The following is a 22,652-nucleotide window of genomic DNA, read 5'->3' on the forward strand; positions in this document are numbered from 1 at the left end:
AAAATCCTCAACAGTAGAAGTATACCAGAATTGGCTTTGCAGACAATGGAGTATCTAGCAGGAAGTTTTTAATCTGGAAGAGATGGGGTCACATACTTTTTAAACAAGTGCACCTTTGTTCTTTTTGCATTTTAATGCTGAATATAGCTGTCTTTGTAGGCTTAAAATATAAATGATTCCGATTTCCAATTTTTTTAAATACCAAAAGAGTAGGAACACACCAACACAAATACTAAAAGAACAAAGCCTGATATACCAGAAAATCTGGGGAGGGGGAAAAAGTGTTGGAATCACTGCTGAGAACTGAACCCAGCAGGCCACATTCCTAGCCTTTTCCTGGTCACCCCACTGTTTCACACACTCCAAATAAATTATCCTGCCTACAGCATGGTGCCATCATACTTCTGTGTTGTTGACATCAAATGATTGTGCATAAAGCTACCTGTGTCACCTGGCGTGGTGGCTCATGCCTGTAATCCCAGCACTTTGGGAGGCTGAGGCATGTGGATCACCTGAGGTTGGGAGTTCCAGACCAGCCTGACCAACATGGAGAAACCCCATCTCTACTAAAAATACAAAATTAGCCTGGCGTGGTGGCACATGCCTGTAATCCCAGCTACTCGGGAGGTTGAGGCAGGAGACTTGCTTGAACCCGGGAGGCAGAGGTTGCCGTGAGCCAAGATTGTGCCGTTGCACTCCAGCCTGGGCAACAAGAGCAAAACTCCGTCTCAAAAAAAAACAAAAAAAACAAACAAAAAAACGACCTGTGTCAACTCTGAAGGCTAGATTCACGTAAGCCTTATTCATGTCTTTTATTTATCTAGTACTTATATGACAGCCACATCCTAACACTATGGTATACTAATAGAGGCTTCATAAGGAACTGTTGAGTGAATGAATGAATGAATGAATGAAAGAAACAAGATCAACTCCTTCATTTTGTCTGTGGAAGGACTAAAAATATGAATTTTCCGTTTGACATATGTCTAAGCCAAGATGTTCACATGAGTCAAAATACAGAGAAGCAAGTGGTATTTCTCCAATGTATTAAAATTCCTAATTTATGTACATGTAATGAAACTTCTCCAAAATGCAAGGGTTGAAAGTGTGTTTATGGCTGCACCAGTGCACATCAGTGGAGGATTATTGACTGTTCCAAAATCACTCTTGTGCCAACTGGTTTTCCCCAGAGTGCTTTTTTTTTTTTTTTTTTTTTTTTTTGAGACCGAGTCTTGCTCTGTCACCCAGGCTGGAGTGCAGTGGCCGGATCTCAGCTCACTGCAAGCTCCGCCTCCCGGGTTTACGCCGTTCTCCTGCCTCAGCCTCCCGAGTAGCTGGGACTACAGGCGCCCACCACCTCGCCCGGCTAGTTTTTTTGTATTTTTTAGTAGAGACGGGGTTTCACCGTGTTAGCCGGGATCGTCTCTCGATCTCCTGGCCTCGTGATCCGCCCGTCTCGGCCTCCCAAAGTGCTGGGATTACAGGCTTGAGCCACCGCGCCCGGCCAACCCAGAGTGCTTTTTAATTCAAGGACTTTTTCTATGAATTTTGTATTGTTAAAAAAAAAAGTTATTCATCACATTCATTGAAGACACTAAGGAAGACTTCATTCAAGGGGGTCTTTGTGATAGGTTTAGGGACCACGGACTGCAATGGGGTCTTACAGTGGGGGAGAGAGATTAATCTCAGCTCTGACTCCTACAAGGACAAGTGGAGATTTGTAAGCAACGAACAGGGTTGGGGGCAGTGGATGGAAAATCACTAAGGAAACATCAGGGGTAGGAGGGATTCTTGCTAGATCAACTCAAACAGAATTCTTGCTAAAGGCAAGCCTGGGTGATAAGATATTGACGGTGGTCAGATACAAAGGGCAGGAGTTTGTTTGATAAACTGACTTCACAGGATTCTTGCTCAAACTAAATTCCACAATGACAGAGAGGGAAGCCCAAGATAGGCCTGGTCAAGGAGAGGATTCAGAGGAGCCTGACTATTGTAGGACAAAGAATGAGCCTTGGTCAGTGTTCAAGAAAGAATTGCCCTTTGAATGCTATGAATGCATTCAGGTGCAGAAATTAATGCAAGGTCAGACCACCATTGCTGTGGAGAGGGATCTCTGCCTATCTTTCTTTTGATTCTTGAGAAGATTGTTCCATAGCCTTGGTCCTAAATACAGAGTTTTCTGAGGCTTAAAGGAATTTAGGGTTGCACCAGACATGGTGGTGCACACCTGTAGTTCCAGCTATTTGGAGGCTGAGGCAGGAGGATTGCTTGATGCTATGAGTTCAAAACCAGCCTGAGCAATATAGTGAGACCCTCTGTCTCAAAAAAAAAAAAAAAGGAAAGAGAGAGAAAGAGAGAGAGAGAGAGGAAGGAAGGAAGGAAAGAAAAGAAGGGAAGAAAGGAAGAAAAAGAAAAGAAATTTAGGGTCGCTCCTTGGTTCCTTTGGTGAGTAAAGGTCAATGGCACATACTGAGCTCATCCTATGGTAAATGTACATTAAAATATGCCCAGAAATAATCATTAGGATGACTTTAAAGAGTGACGTGTTCAGTTTTAGTTCTTAAAATGTGTCCATAATTCATGGTCAGTCTTAGTTTCCATGCAAGAAAATACTAGATTTAGCACTCCTTATATAGGGAAAATCAGAGAATCATAGGTCCTCAGACACAGATGGCCATGCCCTCACAAATGTTAAGAATCTCTTAATGTGCGGAAGGACAACGTACATCAGGTACCCTTCAGAGCACTCTGCCTTCTGTCTGGACTGTTCCCTGGGGTCTCTGAAGACCACTTAAGGTGTTAAAGGTAGCTGTGCCAAAAGACTGGTAATCAAGCCAGACTTGAAGGTATTTTCTAAAGGTGCCCCTGCTTTTTCTCTCTGATTTTGTGACTACAGCTCTTGAGCTTCTATGGTTAATTGAACAGATTTTAAAAGACCTGTAATGCCACAGGTCCCCTGTACATTGTTGGGCTCATCATATAGCCTGCTTTTTTGTTTTTGCAACCAGCACAAGATCAAAGCCATGCTCGTTGGATTCCTTACCACGGTGGTGCTGGGGATGCAGAACTATCCACCTTAGAAGAGGGAACAGGAGACCAAATGTCCTGGTTTGCCCAGGACTGAGGGGTTTCCTAAGATATAGGTCTTTCAGGGCTAAATTGAGAAAAGTCCCAGGCAAACCAAAACAAGTTGGTTACCCGATGGAGAGCAACCATCTGTGCCTTCAGTTAGCACTATTCCAACTACATCTAGAATAAATGGCATCGCCTATTAAAACTGCTGGGGACTTCTGCAACCATCTTTCCTCTAATTTTTGCAGAAAGATGCTCATACTCAGAGTGGCGTACACATTTTTCCCAAGGTCACCCAGCTTGCTAGCAGCATATCAGGAACCAGAATCTAGATCGCCACACTCCCAATTTAGGGCATTTTCTACTGCAGTATGTTTTTCACTTTCTTATTCTCTTTTTTTATCACTCTCTTAAAATGTAAAATTCATTTAGCCGGCTTTTCTTTTGGCCACAGAACTCATCTGTTAGGATACTGAAGACTGTTCTTCCCATTTATATTGGGCACCACTTTTGGTTGTATTTATGATGGGATGGATGGTGAATGAGGGCTACAACGAAATCAGGTTGTTGTAAATGACCTCAATTGATTACTATCTCTACAATCACATGGCATTCATTCCTATCTATTGTTGCTACTGCCCACTGGAAGTATTGCTGTTGTTTTTAAGAGATGGGGTTTCTCTATGTTGCCCAGGCCAGTCTCAAATTCCTGGGCTCAAGCAATTCTACTGCCTCAGCCTTCTGTGTAGCTGGGATTACAAGAATGCGCCACAGCATCCAGCTGAAAGTTGTTGTTATTGTTGTTTGAGACAGTCTCGCTCTGTTGCCCAGACTGGAGTGCAGTGGCACAATCATGGCTCACCGCAACCTCTGCCTCCCGAGTTGAAGTGATTCTCGTGCCTTAGCCTCCCAAGTGGCTGGGATTACAGGCATGCGCCATTATGCCTGGCTAATTTTGGGATTTTTAGTAGACTGGGGTTTCACTATGTTGGCCAGGCTGGTCTCAAACTCCTGACCTCAGGTGATGCACCTGCCTTGGCCTCCCAAAATGCTGAGATTCCAAAAGCATTGTTTTTATTTATAGAGTCCCAACCACTTCAGTAGTAGGAGGAGTGGGAGAGGCTCCTTTTTCAGTCCAGGGACGCCCATAATGGTTTGATGTTACCAAACACACAGGTAAGTGGCATCATGGATTTGGTAAACTAACAACAATGTGAGCGCATCAATCTCTGCTTCTGTATGAATCCCGAATTTAGGATTTTCAACCGTCACTACTCTAACTTCTATTTCTGAAGGTTTGAAATCAATTGATAAAACAGTAGACAGGCATGTAATTGCAGTTTCCACTGTCTGTTCAAATGTCCAATCAAATTTCTTTTTCACTTTTTTTTTTCAAGGAAGCTGGTTAACTCAGTTTGTTTAACTCCTGCTGCAGTGGCTTTAAATCACAGCCGTAACCTGGAGGATCACACTTTCACACCTGAGGGCCTTGTTCTTCATCTATACCAGTGAAAATCATACAACAACCAGGAGACCTCACTGTAGCATTCTGAGTAGTATCAGCAATTCTTCTACACAGAATGTCCACAGGAATCTCAGCCATACTTGTATTTCCAGTTACCTGCCCCATAGCGTGCCCTCTGTACCTGGGATCTGCTGTTAGCTGTCATTCCGGTCATCACAGTGACAGCCAGTGTTTTCAGTTAGAGTAAGTGAGTCACTGTGCTGGAATCCGATAATTTGTCAGGTATTTCTTCTGTATGATAATTACAGCAGTCGTTTCCTCTGGCAGTTACTGATATAAGGCCACCCTGGTTAACAGCTTTAAAAGCATATGCATATTCTACTTGGTAGTGCTGGCCCTGGGGCAAAAAAAATTTTAATGTGGTGGGCAAAACCAGCGCTGCCACGGGACATGCTGGTAGAACCACTACTTGAAGCATAATCAAGTTTTTTTGTTTTTAACATGCAACTATTTGTCACCTAAATGCTACCCTTCACTGAGGCAGTCACATGCCAAGACAATGTAGCCCTTCTAAAATGGCAGGAGGGCATTCTGTTCCCTTCTAGGCTTAACACCTAGAAAACGCATGAAAATCTTGCCTCTTCATACCTTACATTCTTTCTAGGGGTAGTTTAGGAGACGCTCTCTAAAAACTGAAGTTAATGTACAAACCGAGCAATTCTAAACACTTCACACTCATTTATTATCCCCATCTCACATGTAAGGACGCTGAGGCATAGGGGTTAAGTAACCAACCCAAGGTCCTTGTTGCTGTTGGTTTTAAAACTCTGGTAAGTGGTGAAGTCTGTGTTCCTGGGCATTATGCTTTCAGAATAGGAAATAGAGCTCAAAGACTGCAATAAAGGAAACCACCCAGGATGTGATCTTGGAAAGCAGGGTCAGAAAAAAGGTGGAGGGATGTGTTCCTGGGGCACAGGGAGATAAATCAGGAAGATAAATATTGGTAGTGAGAAGGAGGAACCTTGTTGATTTCACGCAATTTAGATACAGGATAGCTGAGTATGTTTCAGCCTCTAACTCCCTTCTTCCCTGGGACATCCTTGCTGAAACACATCATGTACCAAACACCCTCTGCTGTCCTGCGTCAGTCCACATTGGAACACACCATAGGGCTCTGGAAAATTCTGACATGAACCATCTAATGGTGATCACTGAGCCCTTCCTGGTCTCCCCAGCGTGATTCCAACCTCTGCATGCCTTAGTACTCCATCTTTCCCTTTACCACTTCCCTGTCCCCTGTAGTTCAGCCAGCGGATTAGACAGGACTTGCCATAGGAAATGAAACATCTCTGAAGAGGTGTGACATCATTATTAAGTGCAATTGTAAAGCTGATGAAGTGTCTTTGGCTTTCACTTCTCCTTCACTTCCTTCCTCCTTTCTAATACATTCTATCTTGTTCTCTCATACACACTGTGATCACCCATTTTCTCAGATGGACCTAGCTGTAATTCTTCATATTTCACTGTGACTTTAAGACAACATGTTGCCATTCTTAGTGTTACACATACTTTACAGCTGAGCCTCACCAGGAGCACGTAATTATGACTTTACTTTGCACTCACGAGAATAGTTTGAAGTACCACTGAACAGGCTGTTCTATGGAGACAGGAATCCTTCTCGGTGCTTCTGAAATCAATGAATAAGAACAAGTTTTATGCAGCCTACATTTAAGCTTGGTTTGCTCCAATAGATGGATATTGAACATCACTACTCTGACGTGTGAACACACTGTACCATCTTTAATTTTATAGGAAACATGTGGAATTAACAACTTGGACACCTTATGTGGCACAGCTGTTATGCTTTGGGGGAAAGGAGATTGCTAGTAAGTTCTTCAGGAAGAAACACCTTCAAAATGGAAAACAGCTGACATCAATTAACTTCTGGCTCTTCTGTAATTTTGTATGCTGGACTATAATCGTAAAGTAGCAAACATTTTCAGGTACTGCATCACATCACTCCATCAAAAAATATTACTCCACAATGATAATACAAACTATGAAAGCAGTCAGAATGATTTTATTGAAGTTTTTTAGTACAATGTTAGAGGATCTTAAAATCTTATATTTTAAACCAATACAAGCACTGCAAATGATATATTCCTGAATCTAGTTGATGTAGTATCTAAAAAGAAAAGTGATCATATGAATATCTATAAGTTGACTAACGTAATTTAAGATGGAGGCTAAACAACTTTGATATATTCATATTTCTCTGGCTCCTGTTTTTGGCCAGGTAAGTGCCAAGTCCACCCCCATTCAGTAGAATTGGACAGGACCAATGTATTTGGTGGTCTCACTTAAGTTTCCACGCCAGGAGCTGCAAGAAATGTACAACTTCTGGGATTAAGTTGCTCCCAAGACAGTCTTCATCACCTTTGTGAACTGGAAAAACCAAATAGTCAAGGTCTGAATTTCCATTGTGTGTGGCTAAGTCCAGTCTCATTGGTTCATAAAAGTATTCTGAAGGACATTAAAATACAAAGGTGGGGCTAAATAATGATAGAAACCATCAGTTCTGAATTCAGAGAATGACAATGCAGGTTCCTATATCCTTTTTAAAAATCTGAGATCATTATTTTAAAACTAGCTCTATACATTCTTAGGCTTTAAATTTAATGTTAGCTGAAATGATTACCTTTAAAGGTCAATTGGCTTTAGGCCTTGGCGATTGCTCAATATAATTTTGGAATTTTAGGATGCAGCATTTCAGGTAAGTGACAGTTATGTTTTAGAAGAGGTAATTTAAAAAATGATCCAGAACTACACTGTTCTGATATGTCTGATGTATACCCCCCAAAATGTGTCAGTGTCCATATTAAGCTAAATAAAATTTGGTCCAAATTAAGCACAATAACCAAGATGGTTTATATGAAACTGAGTTATCAAAAAAAAAAAAATTCAAAATCCATGGTATGATAATTATAAATTTTCCAAGGTTCACTCCAAAGTAAAAGGCTAATTAATTCTATACAGGGTTTTACCCAAATGTCCATAGGCATTATCATATATATTTACACAGAAGGTTTTAATCTGAAGTCACCTTTGGCAACCTCGAAATATATAAACTATGACTTCCACAATGAAATTATATACTTGAAAGTTGTCGCCTCAAAGTATTGAAAGAACAAAGGAAGAGATCACCTGTACCCGTTAAAAGTCAAAATGGCAAAAATGTTTCTCATTTAAGACAGTTCACTTAAAGACCAAATAACCACCACCATTTCCCCAAAAACTGGAAAGAAATGATCTTGCGCTTTAGAAGGGGAAACAATAAATCTTAGCATATACAAAGATCGGATGCTTTTGCCAGTGATTAACCTATCATTGCTGAGTACCTACAGCTAAACATCCAGAAAACAAAAACAAGTCAGAAGTCAGAGTAGGCTTGCTGGGCACTTCCCATTCTGGATTTATAGCGGGACATGGCTGAACAGGTAGGACACGGATTCCCCATTGTGTGTCCTTCGGATTGCTTCGGCCAAGATCATGGAAATGTCAATGACCTAAATGCCAACGAGAAAAACAAAGGGAGAAGGGAAGCAGGACATCTTAGTTAGAGTTCTTTAAAAACTGAACAGCTGGAAAGCTGAGAAACAATTTCTGTAGCATACGTGATGTGTTGCTATCGAAACCTCCCACACTTTTGAGAGGACAGACAGCTTTGGGGTATGTCTTCAAATTACAACCCATTGAACCAGACCCGTATGGGATCCTGGAAGGGAGATTTTCAGTGCAGAGACAGAAGGCTTTTCAGGGATACTGTTAACCAGAGACACCCTTTTCCAGGGGCATTTGTTATTTTAAATTAACTTTAATCGTCATCTGGAAGGTTTTTCTTTCTGTTTCTGAAAAGGCGCTGACTGCGTCATTTAAAAGCACAACTGTGATCTTCTAACTCAGGGATTAGCAAACTATAGAGGACCAAATAGTTAACATTTTTGGCTTTGGAAGCCAGAGGGTCTCTGTCACAAATATTCAACTTCCCCATTGTAGTGTGAAAGCAGCCACGGGCAATACATATATGAATGGGCATGGTTGTGCTCTGATAAAAATTTGCAGAAACAGATGACAGGCTGGATTTCACTTGTGAGCCATAGTGTGCCAACTCCCATCCTAAACTACTACTAATCAGGCATGAAAATATATGACATCGCTATTCTGACCATTTTCAGACTTACTGCTTTGTGTCAAGCAAACTGCTTTTCTCTCTGAGGAATCAGAAATCATGAAGCAGATCACTGTGATGCACTTTCACGCTCTGCTGATGGGAGATGAGGCTTTGGAGCAATGAAATGACTTGCCATGGCCGGGCTCAGTGGCTCAAGCCTGTAATCCCAGCACTTTGGGAGGCCGAGATGGGCGGATCACGAGGTCAGGAGATCGAGACCATCCTGGCTAACACGGTGAAACCCCATCTCTACTAAAAAATACAAAAAACTAGCCAGGCGAGGTGGTGGGCGCCTGTAGTCCCAGCTACTCGGGAGGCTGAGGCAGGAGAATGGCGTAAACCCTGGAGGCGGAGCTTGCAGTGAGCTGAGATTCAGCCACTGCACTCCAGCCTGGGCGACAGAGTGAGACTCCGTCTCAAAAAAAAAAAAAAAAAAAAAAAAATGACTTGCCAAGGTTCACAGAGACATAGAGGCAAAATGGAGCTCAAACCCTTTGACTTATTTCAGGCCAATTGCTATCTATATGATTATCAGCTCTCTGTTGGCCCATGGGCATCCAATCAGCAGGGAAAGGAAGGAGCAAAGCTCTGAAGATCCTCCGCTCAGCCTGCTGCTCCCACCCCCATTTTTTTTATTGTGTGAATGTCTATCTATCTATCTATCTATCTATCTATCTATCTATCTATCTATCTCACTAAGATCAAGTATAGTGTCTGTTCTTATCAGTTTAAAATTTACATATATAACATCAAATTTGCCATTTAAGTATATAATTTATTGGCATTAATTACATTCCTAATGTGTGTAACTATCACCATTATTTATTTCCAAACTGTTTTTATCGTCCCAAACAAAAACTATATAGTCATTAAACAATAGATAACTCCCCACCGCCCCCCTTATCCCCAGACCCTGGTAGCCACCATTCTACTTTGTCTCTATGTATTTTCCAATCTCAGGTACCTCCTAGAAGCAGAAACACAATATTCCTCCTTTTGCATCCGGCTTTTTTCACTTAGCATGATGTTTTCAAGGTTCATCCATGCTGTAGCATGCGTCAGGATTTCTTTCCCTTTAAAGGCTGAATAATATTCCATCGTAGCGATAGACCACACTTTGGCCGTCTGTTTGTCTGTTGATGGCCATTGGGTGGTTCTACCTTTTGGTTATTGTGAATAGTGCTGCTATGAACATGTCTGTACAAGTTTCTGTTTGAATATGTTTCCAAATTTGGGGGGCATATATCTAGGGGTAGAATTATTGGGTCATATGATAATTCTAAGTTTAGCTTTAGCACAGCCCGTTTCTGACCGTTTTTCTATTGTGATTTTATTCACTCTCTATTTCTAAATAGCGAACGTTGACCTCTGTTGGTCCCGGCCTTTTTCAGGGATCTAATATGATTTATATCCTGCCATCATGAGAAGCTGCTGCCTCTGCCAAGCATGTGCCTTAGCAAGGAGCCACACACACAGAAGACATGATGCTATTTTTAGGGATCTAAAGTAGGTGCCTGGCTGCTTGGCTGCCTGCGGCGTAGACACTACCTGAATCTTGGTGCAGTGTTTCATTTTGTCCTCTTGCGGAATTGTGTTTGTGACGACAACAGCCTCAAAGGCGGCATTATTTATTCTGGAAATAGCTGGTCCAGAGAAGATCCCATGGGTAAGGATAGCATACACTTTGGTGGCTCCAGCTGACAGCAGCCTGTAGAACAGCAGAAGATAAAAATTAAGGGTATGCAAATATTCTTGGCATACTCTCCCCTAGTATGAATGGTAAAAGCAAAGAGTGTGCTCCGTAAAAGAAAAATGCAACACATTTTACTCACATTTATTAACCTAAGATAGGATCATTCAAGCATGAGCAAAACACTTTGTATTCCATTAAATCGGGGACTATCAACCTTGGCACTTGAGCCAGGATAATTCTTTGTCATGGGGGCTGTCCTATGCATTATGGGAAAATTCAACAGCACCCCTGGCCTCTACCCACTAACAACACCCTACCCCTCAGCCGTGACAACAAAAAGTGTCTCTAGACATTGCCATATGTCTCCGAGGGGGCAAAATCACTCCTGCTTGAGAGCCACCCGTTTAAACCAATATAGCCAAAACGTCATTGTTTTGATGTGTAATCAATATAAAAACATATATGTAAATGAGATATTTATATTCATTGATTCATATTAAGTCTCCAAACCTAGTGGCCTTTTTACACTCTCAGCACATCTCATCAGACTGGCCATATTCCAAGAGCTCCACAGCCATGTGTGGCTGGGGGTTTCCATAGTGGACAGCAGGTCTACAAATCCTTCAGACACCCATGTGGCCGAGAAGGCTGGCACGAAAGCCAAATGGAAGGAAGCAAGGGACTGAAGAAGCCCGAAAAACCATCTTTCTTTTTGTGCTCAGGGCAAAGGGAAGCACCTTCTTTGACCCTTTTTCAAGTACACTACAAGGTCACCCTGGAAAACGAAAAGGCCCATGCTTTCTTTTCTACCTGAGAAAGAGGTATAAAGATGAAAGGGCCTAGAATCTCCTTTGGTCTAAAACTCCACTGCCAAGACCAGCAATAATCAGGAGAATAGAGCCCAGTTTCTAAAAGCTGATGTGCTTCCCTTTCCTAGTGAGAAGTCCTAACGCTTTCCCCACCGCCCTGCGTACTTGTCCGCAGCATGGCAGATGGTGCCGCATGTGTCAGCCATGTCATCCACGAGGATGGCCACGCGGTCCTTCACGTCACCCACCAGGACCATCCGGTCCACTTCATTCGCCTTCTTCCTCTCTTTGTGGATCAAAGCAAATTCCACATTCAACCTGTCTGCAATTGACGTGACCCTGGCAAAGGCACAAATGAACATGTTCATACAGAGTCAACTAGAGCTCTCTTCTTTAAAGTAGTATTTTAGGAACGTAGCAGGCAACTACACTCGAGACGATGCAAGAATCAGGCCTCTCTTGATCAGCCCAGGCATGGTCTGGGGCAGGCACTTACCAATCCACAGGGAGAAATGTGCTAACGGCAGACCTTGCAATTGGGGTGGCTGGGAATGACTGTCCGGGCACCCTGGCCACTGGATCAAACTACTGGATAAGAATTTGATATTCAATTTGTTAGTATTTGTGGGTAGCATTTTAACCATGACAGGCACAACTTAAAGCAAGTTATTTAGGAACTATTTGCCCAGTTTGTGGCACAGATAGTGGGGACGAAAGTCCTGGTTAATGCAGCCATCTAATATGTAAGCTAGTCAGGATGGGCTTCATTGCATTCAAGGTTTAAGGAGACTCTAAACTGTGAGTCCAGCTCCTCTGCTCATCTAAGGCAAATGCTCAGACATCAGTGGTGCCAGGCATGGCATTGTGCCTGTAGGCCCAGCTACTCAGGAATCTCAGGTGGAAGGATGGCTTGAGCCTGAGTTCAAATCCAGCCTGGACAACATAGCAAGATCCCATCTCTTTAAAAAAAAAATCACTGGTTCAGGAGGAGTTGAGCTGCCAACAGGAAGAGAAAGTGGGCAGGCCTCGCTTGTTGGTGAGCCTGAGGCATTTCAGATTTTCCTGTGAAGAGTGGACTTAAATGGTAAAACTGATTTTAAGACAATGCCACAGGCATAATGTAACATTAAGATTTTTCCTATTCCAGTTTTTAAAATAACAGTCATTATGCAATTTAGCTGAAAAAATGCTCTGGGGACCAATACACACATAGCCCAACTTAAGACGCAGTACATGGAGGATAAAACCTCTATACACTAGTTTTAAAGTCCTAGTCCTACTCATTGTGTCATCCTCAGATGGCGACCAGGAATGGAGCTCCTGGCGTGCTCTGATGAAGGACAGAAGGGGCAGTCTCTGGGGCTGAGAGGGCAGTGGGAGGGAGGGGAGGTGCTCCAGGCTCCCCTCCCCATTTCTGAGGACTTTCACAACACAACCAGTGTTTCTTTTCTTTCTTCTTCTTCTTCTTTTTTTTTTTTTTTGAGATGGAGTTTCACTCTTGTTGCCCAGGCTGGAGTGCAATGGCACAATCTCAGGTCACCGCAACCTCTGCCTCCTGGGTTCAAGCAATTCTCCTGCCTCAGCCTCCCGAGTAGCTGGGATTGCAGGCATACACCACCACACCCGGCTAATTTTGTATTTTTAGTAGAGATGGGGTTTCTCCACGTTGGTCAGGCTGGTCTTGAACTCCCGACCTCAGGTGATCCGCCCACCTCAGCTTCCCAAAGTGCTGGGATTACAGGTGTGAGCCACTGCACCCAGCCAGTGTTTCTTTTCAACTGTGGTAAAATATACATAACACGGAATTTATCCTTGGAACCATTTTAAAGTGTATTAATTCAATGGCATCAAGCACATTCACAATATTGCACAACTATTACCTCTATCTAGTTTCAGAACATTTCATGACACCAAAAGGAAACCCCACATCCCTTAAGCAGGCACTCCCTATCCTCCCCTCCCCCCAGGCCCTGCCAAGCAGGAATCTATTTTTTGTCTCTATGGATTTACCTATTCTGAGCTTTTTGTATAAATGGAATCATAAAATACGTGCACTTTTGTGTCTGGCCTCTTTCAATTAGCATAAACTGTTCACAGTTCACCCACATTGCTGCATAGATCAGTACTTTATCCCTCTTTAAGTCTGAATAACATTCCACTGGGTGGATACAGCGCATTGTGTTCATCCATTCATCTGTTGGTGGCCACTCAGGTTGGTTCCACCTTTTGGCTATACTGAATACTGCCGCTATGAACACTGCTGTATAAATATCTGTTTGAGTCCCTGTCTTCAAGTCTTTGGGGAATATACCTCAGAGTGGAATTGCTGGGTCATATGGTAACTCTGTATAACTTATTCGGCTAATATTTCCTCTTTTTTTTTTTTTTTCTTTTTTAGAGTCAGAGTCTCACTCAGTCGCCCATGCTGGAGTGCAGTGGCGCGATCTCGGCTCACTGCAAGTTCCGCCTTCCGGGTTTACGCCATTCTCCTGCCTCAGCCTCCCAAGTAGCTGGGACTATGGGCGCCCGCTGCCACGCCCGGCTAATTTTTTGCATTTTTAGTAGAGACGGGGTTTCACCGTGTTAGCCAGGATGGTCTCGATCTCCTGACCTCGTGATCCGCCCATCTCGGCCTCCCAAAGTGCTGGGATTACAGGCGTGAGCCACTGCACCTGGCCTTCCTTTTTTTTTTAAATGAGAAATATCTTTCATTTCGTCTAAAGAGGTGAAAATAAGATGTTTTTATATTTCTCACTCAAAAGATTTTTAAACTCTTAAAAATGCAATATCCTCTTTTCAAAGCACATGCCATCTTAAAAAAAATCTTAGCAATGTACATTTGCACTCAAAGAAAAACATGCAGCACCACTGTCTTCTGACAAAATTCTGCATAAAAAAACCCTATGCAACTTTTTGCAAATATGTTCCTTCTTTATCATTCAGGGACTTCAAACCACAAATATTCAGTGCAATATTTATTGTTTCTTATTTCTGTAGGAAACACAGGACCAATGATGTCTTCTGACAACTGTTTCCTGATGATCCTCAGATCCTATAAACCCAACAAATAAATTCCCAAACAATCTTAACAAAACTATAGAAGACCAAGAAAGCTTAAAAGAGACAAAGAATAAAGACGAGTCACCTAGAAAGGATGGCCAAGTCCTCAACTTCCCCAATGGAAGCCAGAAGTTATGGAGTCATATCTTCAATGTGATATGAGAAAATAGCTGTCAGGCTAGGACTCTACACTCAGCAAAACTGCCTTTCCAGAAGGAGGGCAAAATAAAGATAGTTCCAGCCAAACTATACAACCTGAGAATTTATTTCTAACATATAACCACCTAAAGAATGCAACTTAAGCAAAAGGAAAATGACCACAGATACATTGAGATGTGGTGGGGGGCAGGGGCGGAGAAAGGTGAGCAAAGATATTGATCAATCTGTGGACAAATCTAAACAAACGTTGATTGTACAAAACCAAAATAATAATAATGTCTACTTTGTGAAGAAGGAAAAACTAAAGCATATAATAGCTAAGCATGGTGGCTCACACCTATAATCCCAGCACTTTGGGAGGCTGAGGCAGGCAGATCGCTTGAGCCCAGGAGTTGGAGACCAGTCTGGGCAACATAGTAAAACCCCGCCTCTACAAAAAATACAAAAATTAGCCAGGCATGGTGGCATGTGCCTTTAGTTCCAGTTGTTTGGGAGGCTAAGGTGGGAGGATTACTTGAGCCTGGGAGATTGGGGCTGCAGCGAGCTGTGATGGCGCCACTGCACTCCAGCCTGGGTGACAGAGCAAGACTCTGTCTCCAAAACAAAAAAAGCACATAGTAAGGTGGTGGTCATAAATCCAAATATGTCAATTATCATAAAAGAAAAGGGACCAAACTTTCCAGTTAAACACAGAGACTGTGAGATAAGAGAATAAGACATCAACGTCCTTGAAGCAAAGGGAAGCATTACTACGTTGAGGTCCATGCTTCTCCTACCCTTAAAACACTCATCCTACCCTTAAAACACTCATCCTTCAGGATGCAACCCAAACCATAGTAGCCCTAGCAGATACCCTTTGTTTGTAAACTTGTCTAGCTGTCAACAGTTTCCTTACTTAAATATTTAATTTAAAAAAATTAATTTAAAGGCTAACAAAAATTTTGCTCCATAATCACCTTAAAACACATACAGTTCAGCCGGGCACGGTTGCTCACGGCTGTAATCCCAGCACTTTGGGAGGCCGAGGTGGGCAGATCATCCGAGGTTAGGAGTTTAAGATGAGCCTGGCCAACATGGTGAAACTTCATCTCTACAAAAATACAAAAAGTAGCCAGGCATGATGGTGGGTGCCTGTAACCCCAGCTACTCGGGAGGCTGAGGCGGGAGAATCGCTTGATCCCCGGAGGTGGAGGATGCAGTGAGCCAAGATCGCGCCACTGCACTCCAGCTTGGGCGACTGAGCGAGACTCCATCTCAAAAAACAAACAAACAAAAAAGCACGCACAGTTCTACTATCTACATGCCAATGTCATAAAAGTCACTTAAACTTCAGGTAAGGAAAGCTACTTTCTGGGAACATGAGACAGGTTTTCCCAAGACACATGAACACCTTGCACAAAATGTCCACATATATTACCGCCTGCTTATTTGGTAAAGACTAGGCAGATTTGGGCATGACAGGACACCAATCCACAGCCCAGCACTGGGAAGCACTGCCCTTTGTGGCAGAAGTTCTATACCGGAGAAGTTGAAGCAGAACCTGTTTTCATCCCTCTGCCAGGTGATGCCTGTTCTCATGAGCCTGCTTAGAAGCAAACAGCAGGGTAGGCATGGAAGTCGGACTGGGAAGGAAGGTGAGCTCTGTGGTTCTTGGCAGTGGGGGACACAGACATCTTACTTGAGTGGGGAGGCCTAGCCACTTAAAGGTATCCAATGGTAATGTCAGAAGAAGAAGATAAGGGAAAATACATACCCCTGCAAATAGCTTCCTGGGTTGTTAGAACACTATGATTTCCTGAAAAAGCTATAGATAACTCTTCTTTTCCTTGTATATCTTGGAGACCTAATACATACTCCTAACAAATGATGTTGACACAACGTACCACACTGAAATCTTAGGCAGAAAAAGGCAGAATGAAAATTATATTCATACAGTTTTGGATTTCTTCTGGGCACATATTTACAATCTTTTCTCTGTGGGTGCGTGGGCCATATCAGCTCCCCCAGGAGAGACAGATACATAGTACACCAAATTATTCATAGTGGTACTACTGGTCGAGATATAAAGTCGTTAAGATTTTCTTCTTTCTACTTTCCAAATTTCCTATAGAGCATCTCCAAAAATTATATAATCAGAAAAAAAAGTTAAACCTGAGTTATCCAGTTTTACCCTCTTCCCATACCACTTTTAGGTTGACACTTGCTATCTCAGCAGTGGTAGGTAGGTTTCTTAGGTTTAATTTGTTTTCCATGGGTAACCCAACCAAGCTACAAAGCCTACCCAAGAGTGACCTCCTGTGGCAACATTCAGTTTTATCTGTAACGAGTCAACCTTCAAAGCTTTTTCTAAAGCAACAAACTCCAATTGGTCAGACAGAAATGTACAGTATTTTCCTTTGCTAAATGTGACTTTTTGCAACAAGAAAAGAAGCCACAGATAATGTCAACCGCATGTGTCATGTATTACCTGCAAGGCTGTTCTGAGGAGACTGTCAGTTGGGGGCTAGAACATGAGGATGACAATGATGTGTTGTGGAAACACTTGGAAAAGAGAAAGGAGGTGACAAAAAATCTGAAACGTATGTCCCTAAAAAGCTTGATTTTCCTGACAGAGGGAGCAGGGGTGGTTGAGTGCAGATTGCTTGAAAGGAGGTCTGAACAAAACAAAACAGCATCTGAACCCCAGCTATTTACTCTGTTTACTTTATTCTGCATTTTTTAAAAGTAGGAGTTGGCAAATAGCTATCTATTTGAAATGGGGAAGTCTGTATATGATGAAAGATGCCATTTCAAATCAACAGAGGTGGATTATTTAATAAATAGTTTTGGAAAAACTAGACAGTAGGGTGGGGGGGGGGCTGGATTCTTATTTCATTCTTTATTCCAAAATAAATTTCAGATGGAAGTAAACTTGGGACATTAAAAAAGAAAAAAATATACAAAATCATGGGAGAAGACAAATTTTAAGAGAAGGATGACTCCTACATAAACTCAGAAGCCATAATGCGAAGAAAAAATAAACATGACTACATAAGAAGGTTTTTAAAGTCCTGCAGAGAATAAAAGTACAAAAAAGGAGAAGAAATGAAAAAACTTGGAGAAATATTTGCAACACACATGAGAAACAGCTGTGATCTCTTGTCTATGCAGAACTATAGACAATCCACAAGAAAGGTCCCAGCCAAGAGAACAATAGGCAAAAGATCTGAATAGAGACCCCTTTCATGGCAAATCAACATGCCCTGGTAAGGGCACTACCCTCACCCACAGCAACCTGAGCTCACAGGAAGAGGAGGCCATAGATCACCTACCTGATCTGGAAGTAAACTGCCTGATAACCCACTGTGTGAGCAAGGTTGTGTAGAAAGTCACCGGTATCCATTCCTGATGGAACGTCGACTGGTATATCTCTTGGAAAAGACCATATTTTGGCACTGCCCATCAAACCTAAAATGGCTCATGCCTTTTGACTCGGCAATTCCACTTCTAGGAATGTATCCTACTTGCACATGTGTACAACATGTCAAAGCAACGATATTGCTTCAGAACTGCATTTAAGAGTGCAAACAACGGCACCTACAAATGGGTAAGAGGGGGCCTGACTCATAGGAGCTGTGGTACAAGCACACAAGGGAATATTGCACAGCTGTACAACACAGCTATGGAATCATTGTTAAGATACAGCAAGTGAGTTTTTTAGAAAAGCACAATGAAGAACTGTGTACATCACATTGCCATTTGTGTGAAATAAATAGGCAGATATATGCTTAAATAACACAATTCTGACACTGGAAATAACAGTGGCATTTAAAGAACGGGGATGGGACTGTACTGTCTGAATTTCTGCTAAGAGCATGTATTATATTCTTACACTATGTATATAAAAACAAGGTTGGGGGAGGAAAGAAAGATGGTCAAACAAATTTGTGGAATCTACTATTGTTTGGGCTGAGTAGCTGCCAAAATAATATTTTCTGGTTTACAAAGATATCTGCCAGACAGAAAGGCCATGTCCTATACTACCAATTGATATACAAAGCCTCCAAAAGATAACCCCAGAAAGATAGAAAGTAGATTCCTGGCTGCCAGGAATAAGGTTGGGGGAAGTAAATGAAGAGTGACTGCTAATGGGTATAGGGTTTCTTTTTGGGGTGATAAAAATGTTCTGGAATTAGACAGTGACTGTTGCACAGATCTTTGAATATGCAAAACACTGCTGAACTGGACACTTTAAATGGGTAAATTGTACATATTTAGAGTTTTTTGTTTTTTTCTTTTTCTTTTTTGAAATGAACTCTCGCCCTGTCACCCAGGCTGGAGTGCAGTGGCATGATCTCAGCTCACTGCAACCTCCACCTCCCAGGTTCAAGTGATTCTCCTGCCTCAGCCTCCTGAATAGCTGGAATTACAGGCGTGCACCACCAAACCCAGCTAATTTTTGCATTTTCAGCAGAGACGGGGTTTCACCCTGTTGGCCAGGATGGTCTTGAACTCCTGACCTCAAGTGATCCACCTGCCTTGGCCTCCCAAAGTGCTGGGGTTACAGGTGTGAGTCACCACGTCCGGCCAATTGTACGTATTTGAATTACACTGTAACAAAGCTGTTATTATAACCCAGTTACACCTGAGGCTAGCTCCTGTACCCCTTTGGCTGGCTTCTTTGCCTCTAACCTTCCATCAGGCCAGTGCATTTGCCTCATTGAACGCAGATTCCATGTGACTTGCAGAACTTTCCAAGTCAACTGCAAGTAGATACGACTCCAAAATGTTGCTCACAATCTTTTGCAGAGGACACTCAGCGTAATTCAACCTTGATTCTTGGCCAAGGGCAATTTTGTGAACATTACACACCGTACAGTAATAGGCTAAGTGACACAGCGCTGCTCTCCACCCCATGACTGCCCATCTAGGGTCTTTGCAAGTTAACTTTCTGCTCCCGTTTCTTATATATTTGTGTCTCCTCCCTGGCCACAGCCACTTCCTGCTGCTGACAGAGGCTGATCTCCAGCTGTATGGTCTGTTCCTTCTCTTCTGTGCTGGGAACCCAAGCAGCCGTTGGAAGGCAGCTTTGAGCAGAATGAACAAGGCTCTTCTAAGAATCAGGGCCTGTGTTTCCCTGCAAGAGTGTTAAGACAACTTTCTGGGCTACTTCTAAGCTTTTGCGTTTGATCCTAGGTCCTCAGCTGGGTTGCAGGCAGATGAGGGTGCCGAATGAGGGACAGGCTTTTGATGTCAGACATGCCGAAGGCTGATCACTTGTCACTTTCATCACACCTCTATTAGTGCACATTTAGAGCTTCCTTGCTTCCTCACTGGACTGGGGGGTGGGTAGAAGTCTCTCCTACCTCTCCCTTATAGAGGTCTCTACCTACACAATAAAACTCCCCTCCCAGCCTTTTTTCTTTCCAGACAGCATCTGCAAAGCTCTACAAGGTCATTGGGTCACCAAGCCTCAGTTTGCAGCATTCTCTTATTGTGCTCATCCTTGATTGTGAACACCCTGTACCCTGATTGCTTGTTAACACCTGGAGTATCTCTGCCAAGCCCTTGAGATGTGCTACTCAGTACCACGTTCTCACACCACTAGGTGCGTCATCACTGCCATACTCTTACTACCAGGTTGTTAACTCTCCTTCACCTCAGTTTCCTTTTAAACTTACTTATTTGATAGTCCAGTAATTGTTCTCTTATCCCCAAGTATTGGCTGCCTGCTGCCCTGTTGTCTGCACGTGCTGGGTGTGCGTGGACTGTGTTCTCTTGGTTTTCTAACTTTGGATCAAGCATCGGGTCAGGTTGAGCAGGGAGCACTCACCGAGCAGCTAGGATTGTGAAATTCTCCCTCTGCAGGGGCTCTGCAGCCTGGAGCACATTTCCGTGTGTATTCCACTCCACATCTGAATGTGGCACAGGCTCACAGGCTCGTGGTTTGACTTCTCATAGGTGACTATTTCCTCCCCTAATCCAAAGGCCGAGGTAAAGACGGGCTTTCCCCTGGCTTTTGGCTAGAAATCTGGCTTTCAGCCCTCTTCTCTTCTTCTTCTTCTTTTTTTTTTTTTTTTTTTTTTTTTTAGAGTCAGGGTCTCACTCTGTTACCCAGGCTGGAGTGCAGTGGTGTGATCATAGCTCACTGCAGCCTGGAGCACCTGGGCTCGAGTGATTCTCCCGCCTCGGCCTTCCAAGGTGCTAGGATTACCAGCATACATCACCGTGCCTGGCTTTAGCTCCCTTCTTTATGGGGGTTTCCACGTGAGCATTAAAACCCAAGCCACCAGACTCTTCCTGGATCTGATGCCCATCCCCCAAGCCACCTGGCCATGGCTTTCAGCCTCTGCTTTATTTCTTGGTCTCAGATATTTCCCTTTCTTGGTATTCTATGTACAGAGATTTCTTTTAAAAAAATTTGTTCTATTTTGGCTACCATTTCCAAGTGCTGTTAATTAAAAGACTTATTTTCCAATTAGGCTCATTACTTTTATAATCAGAAAACAATAACTTAAAAAAACCTCAAACACATCTACCCTTTGCTGAAAACAAAGAAACCAACATATACCTATTGTGTATGTGTGTCTCTGTGTATATTTTCTTCTTTCCTGAATGATGAAATATTAACAAAGATGATGGGTTTCTGCTCTGAAAGTGAAGCCTGTGGTCTACCTACTTGCTCATTAGCAAAATAAAGTTTTAAGTAATTTACAGCATGCTTCCTTATCTAATACATGGCAAAAGGAAAAACCAATCAGCAGATGGAGAAATCTGCAAGGTGTAGCCTGCATGATACCTTTTGGCTCCCCCTGCGTCAGGTGAAACAATGATACAGTTCTTCCACTCGGCAATGTTTTCCCGAATCCACTGCAGGACTGCGGGCTCCGCATACAAATTATCCACAGGAATATCAAAGAATCCCTAAAGGGAGAAGTGAGTGTCATGTTGCAGGGTTTTGTTTTGTTTTGTTTTTTCCTTTTTTTTTTAAAAACAATAATTGCTTTCATTAAATAACATTTGCATTTTTTGTTCAAAAGAAGCTTTTGTAACAGACGCCCTTTTGTTAATTTTAAACAGAATTAAATCAAAAGACGGATATGTTATAGGGGCATATTTCAGTCCAATCTGTCTTTTGGGACATATTCTATTGTCTTATGATGGCCTATATTCTGAGGAATAGAATGGCTATGCAGGACAGTGAGGGAAAAGGTTTGTTGTCTCTTAGGTATTTATTATAAATCAAATACTTCACGTTCATTATATAACACAAAGTGGCACAGTATAATTTGGCCTGTTTTAGAGACAAAGAACATAAGTTATGAAGAAGTTAAAAAATGTATATTATGATATTATGACTCCGCCATTCTAATTATTTTCCATAAGCTGAGATGGAACTACATAGAGTTTACTACCAAAAAGCCATCCCCACTCCTCCAAAAGTGATTGGGGGGCAAGGTGCTGATAGAGACTGGAAGTATTAATATCAAATTATATTTCCAAGTTTAGTAAAGACAAAAATCCAAGAGAGTAGCCATATATAAACTCAAACACAAGTAATGTTACCTCTTCTAAGATTATTTAATTTAACAGACTTGATTTAACCATTTGCAAAAGGAAAACACGGATACCTGTATCTGAGAGGCATGCAGGTCCATGGTGATGATGTGATCCGCCCCGGCCACCGACAGCATATTGGCCACAAGTTTTGCAGAAATTGGGGCACGACTCTAAAAATAAGAACATTAATTTTATAACAGGAAAAGATGGATACTGTTAGATTCCTCCCATTAGGACGTACATGAGAAAGATAAATCATAGATGCAATCAACGAAGCATCAAAAAGAAAATTATACATGTTGTAACAGCAAAAGATATATTCGTTCCATCTTATTCAGCAAACATTTACTATTTACATATACCACTGCAAAACTAAGTGCTTGACGCTGGGTACAGAGAACAAGTATAAAAGAAGCAAACAGTTCAACACATGTACATGTAATGTCACAATATGTATAACTGAAATCATGATAAGTGTGTAGAAATAAAAGGTACCGAGAGAGTGAGATGATAGTAGTAGGAAGGACATAAAGTTTAAACAAGATCATTATTAGCGGTCCCTCTGAGGAAATCGTTTCTAAGGCAAGTTTAGCAAAGGTTAGGAGAATAGTGTTCTAGAAGGAC

General features: G+C 42.3%; 1 protein-coding gene and 1 pseudogene across 2 annotated transcripts in view; both read right to left on the reverse strand.

Moving 5' to 3' along the window:
- Positions 1-2,754: 2,754 nt before the first annotated feature.
- LOC105478125 (proteasome subunit alpha type-6 pseudogene) lies at positions 2,755-6,512 on the reverse strand (annotated as a pseudogene).
- An 85-nt stretch (positions 6,513-6,597) lies between these two features.
- The window catches only part of LOC105478124 (phosphoribosyl pyrophosphate synthetase 2), a 33,831-nt gene continuing 17,776 nt past the window's right edge, over positions 6,598-22,652 (reverse strand). For both annotated transcript variants that reach the window (XM_011735137.3, XM_011735138.3), the window contains exons 3-7: positions 22,100-22,198; positions 21,268-21,392; positions 11,436-11,609; positions 10,317-10,476; positions 6,598-8,103 (exon numbers count right to left, since the gene is read on the reverse strand). In XM_011735137.3, coding sequence (XP_011733439.1) covers positions 8,011-8,103; positions 10,317-10,476; positions 11,436-11,609; positions 21,268-21,392; positions 22,100-22,198 — 651 coding nt within the window. In that variant the 3' untranslated portion in view covers positions 6,598-8,010. The remainder of the gene's footprint in view (positions 8,104-10,316; positions 10,477-11,435; positions 11,610-21,267; positions 21,393-22,099; positions 22,199-22,652) is intronic.

This window comes from Macaca nemestrina, chromosome X (genome assembly GCF_043159975.1).
Source record: "Macaca nemestrina isolate mMacNem1 chromosome X, mMacNem.hap1, whole genome shotgun sequence".
Classification (NCBI taxonomy): Eukaryota; Metazoa; Chordata; class Mammalia; order Primates; family Cercopithecidae; genus Macaca; species Macaca nemestrina.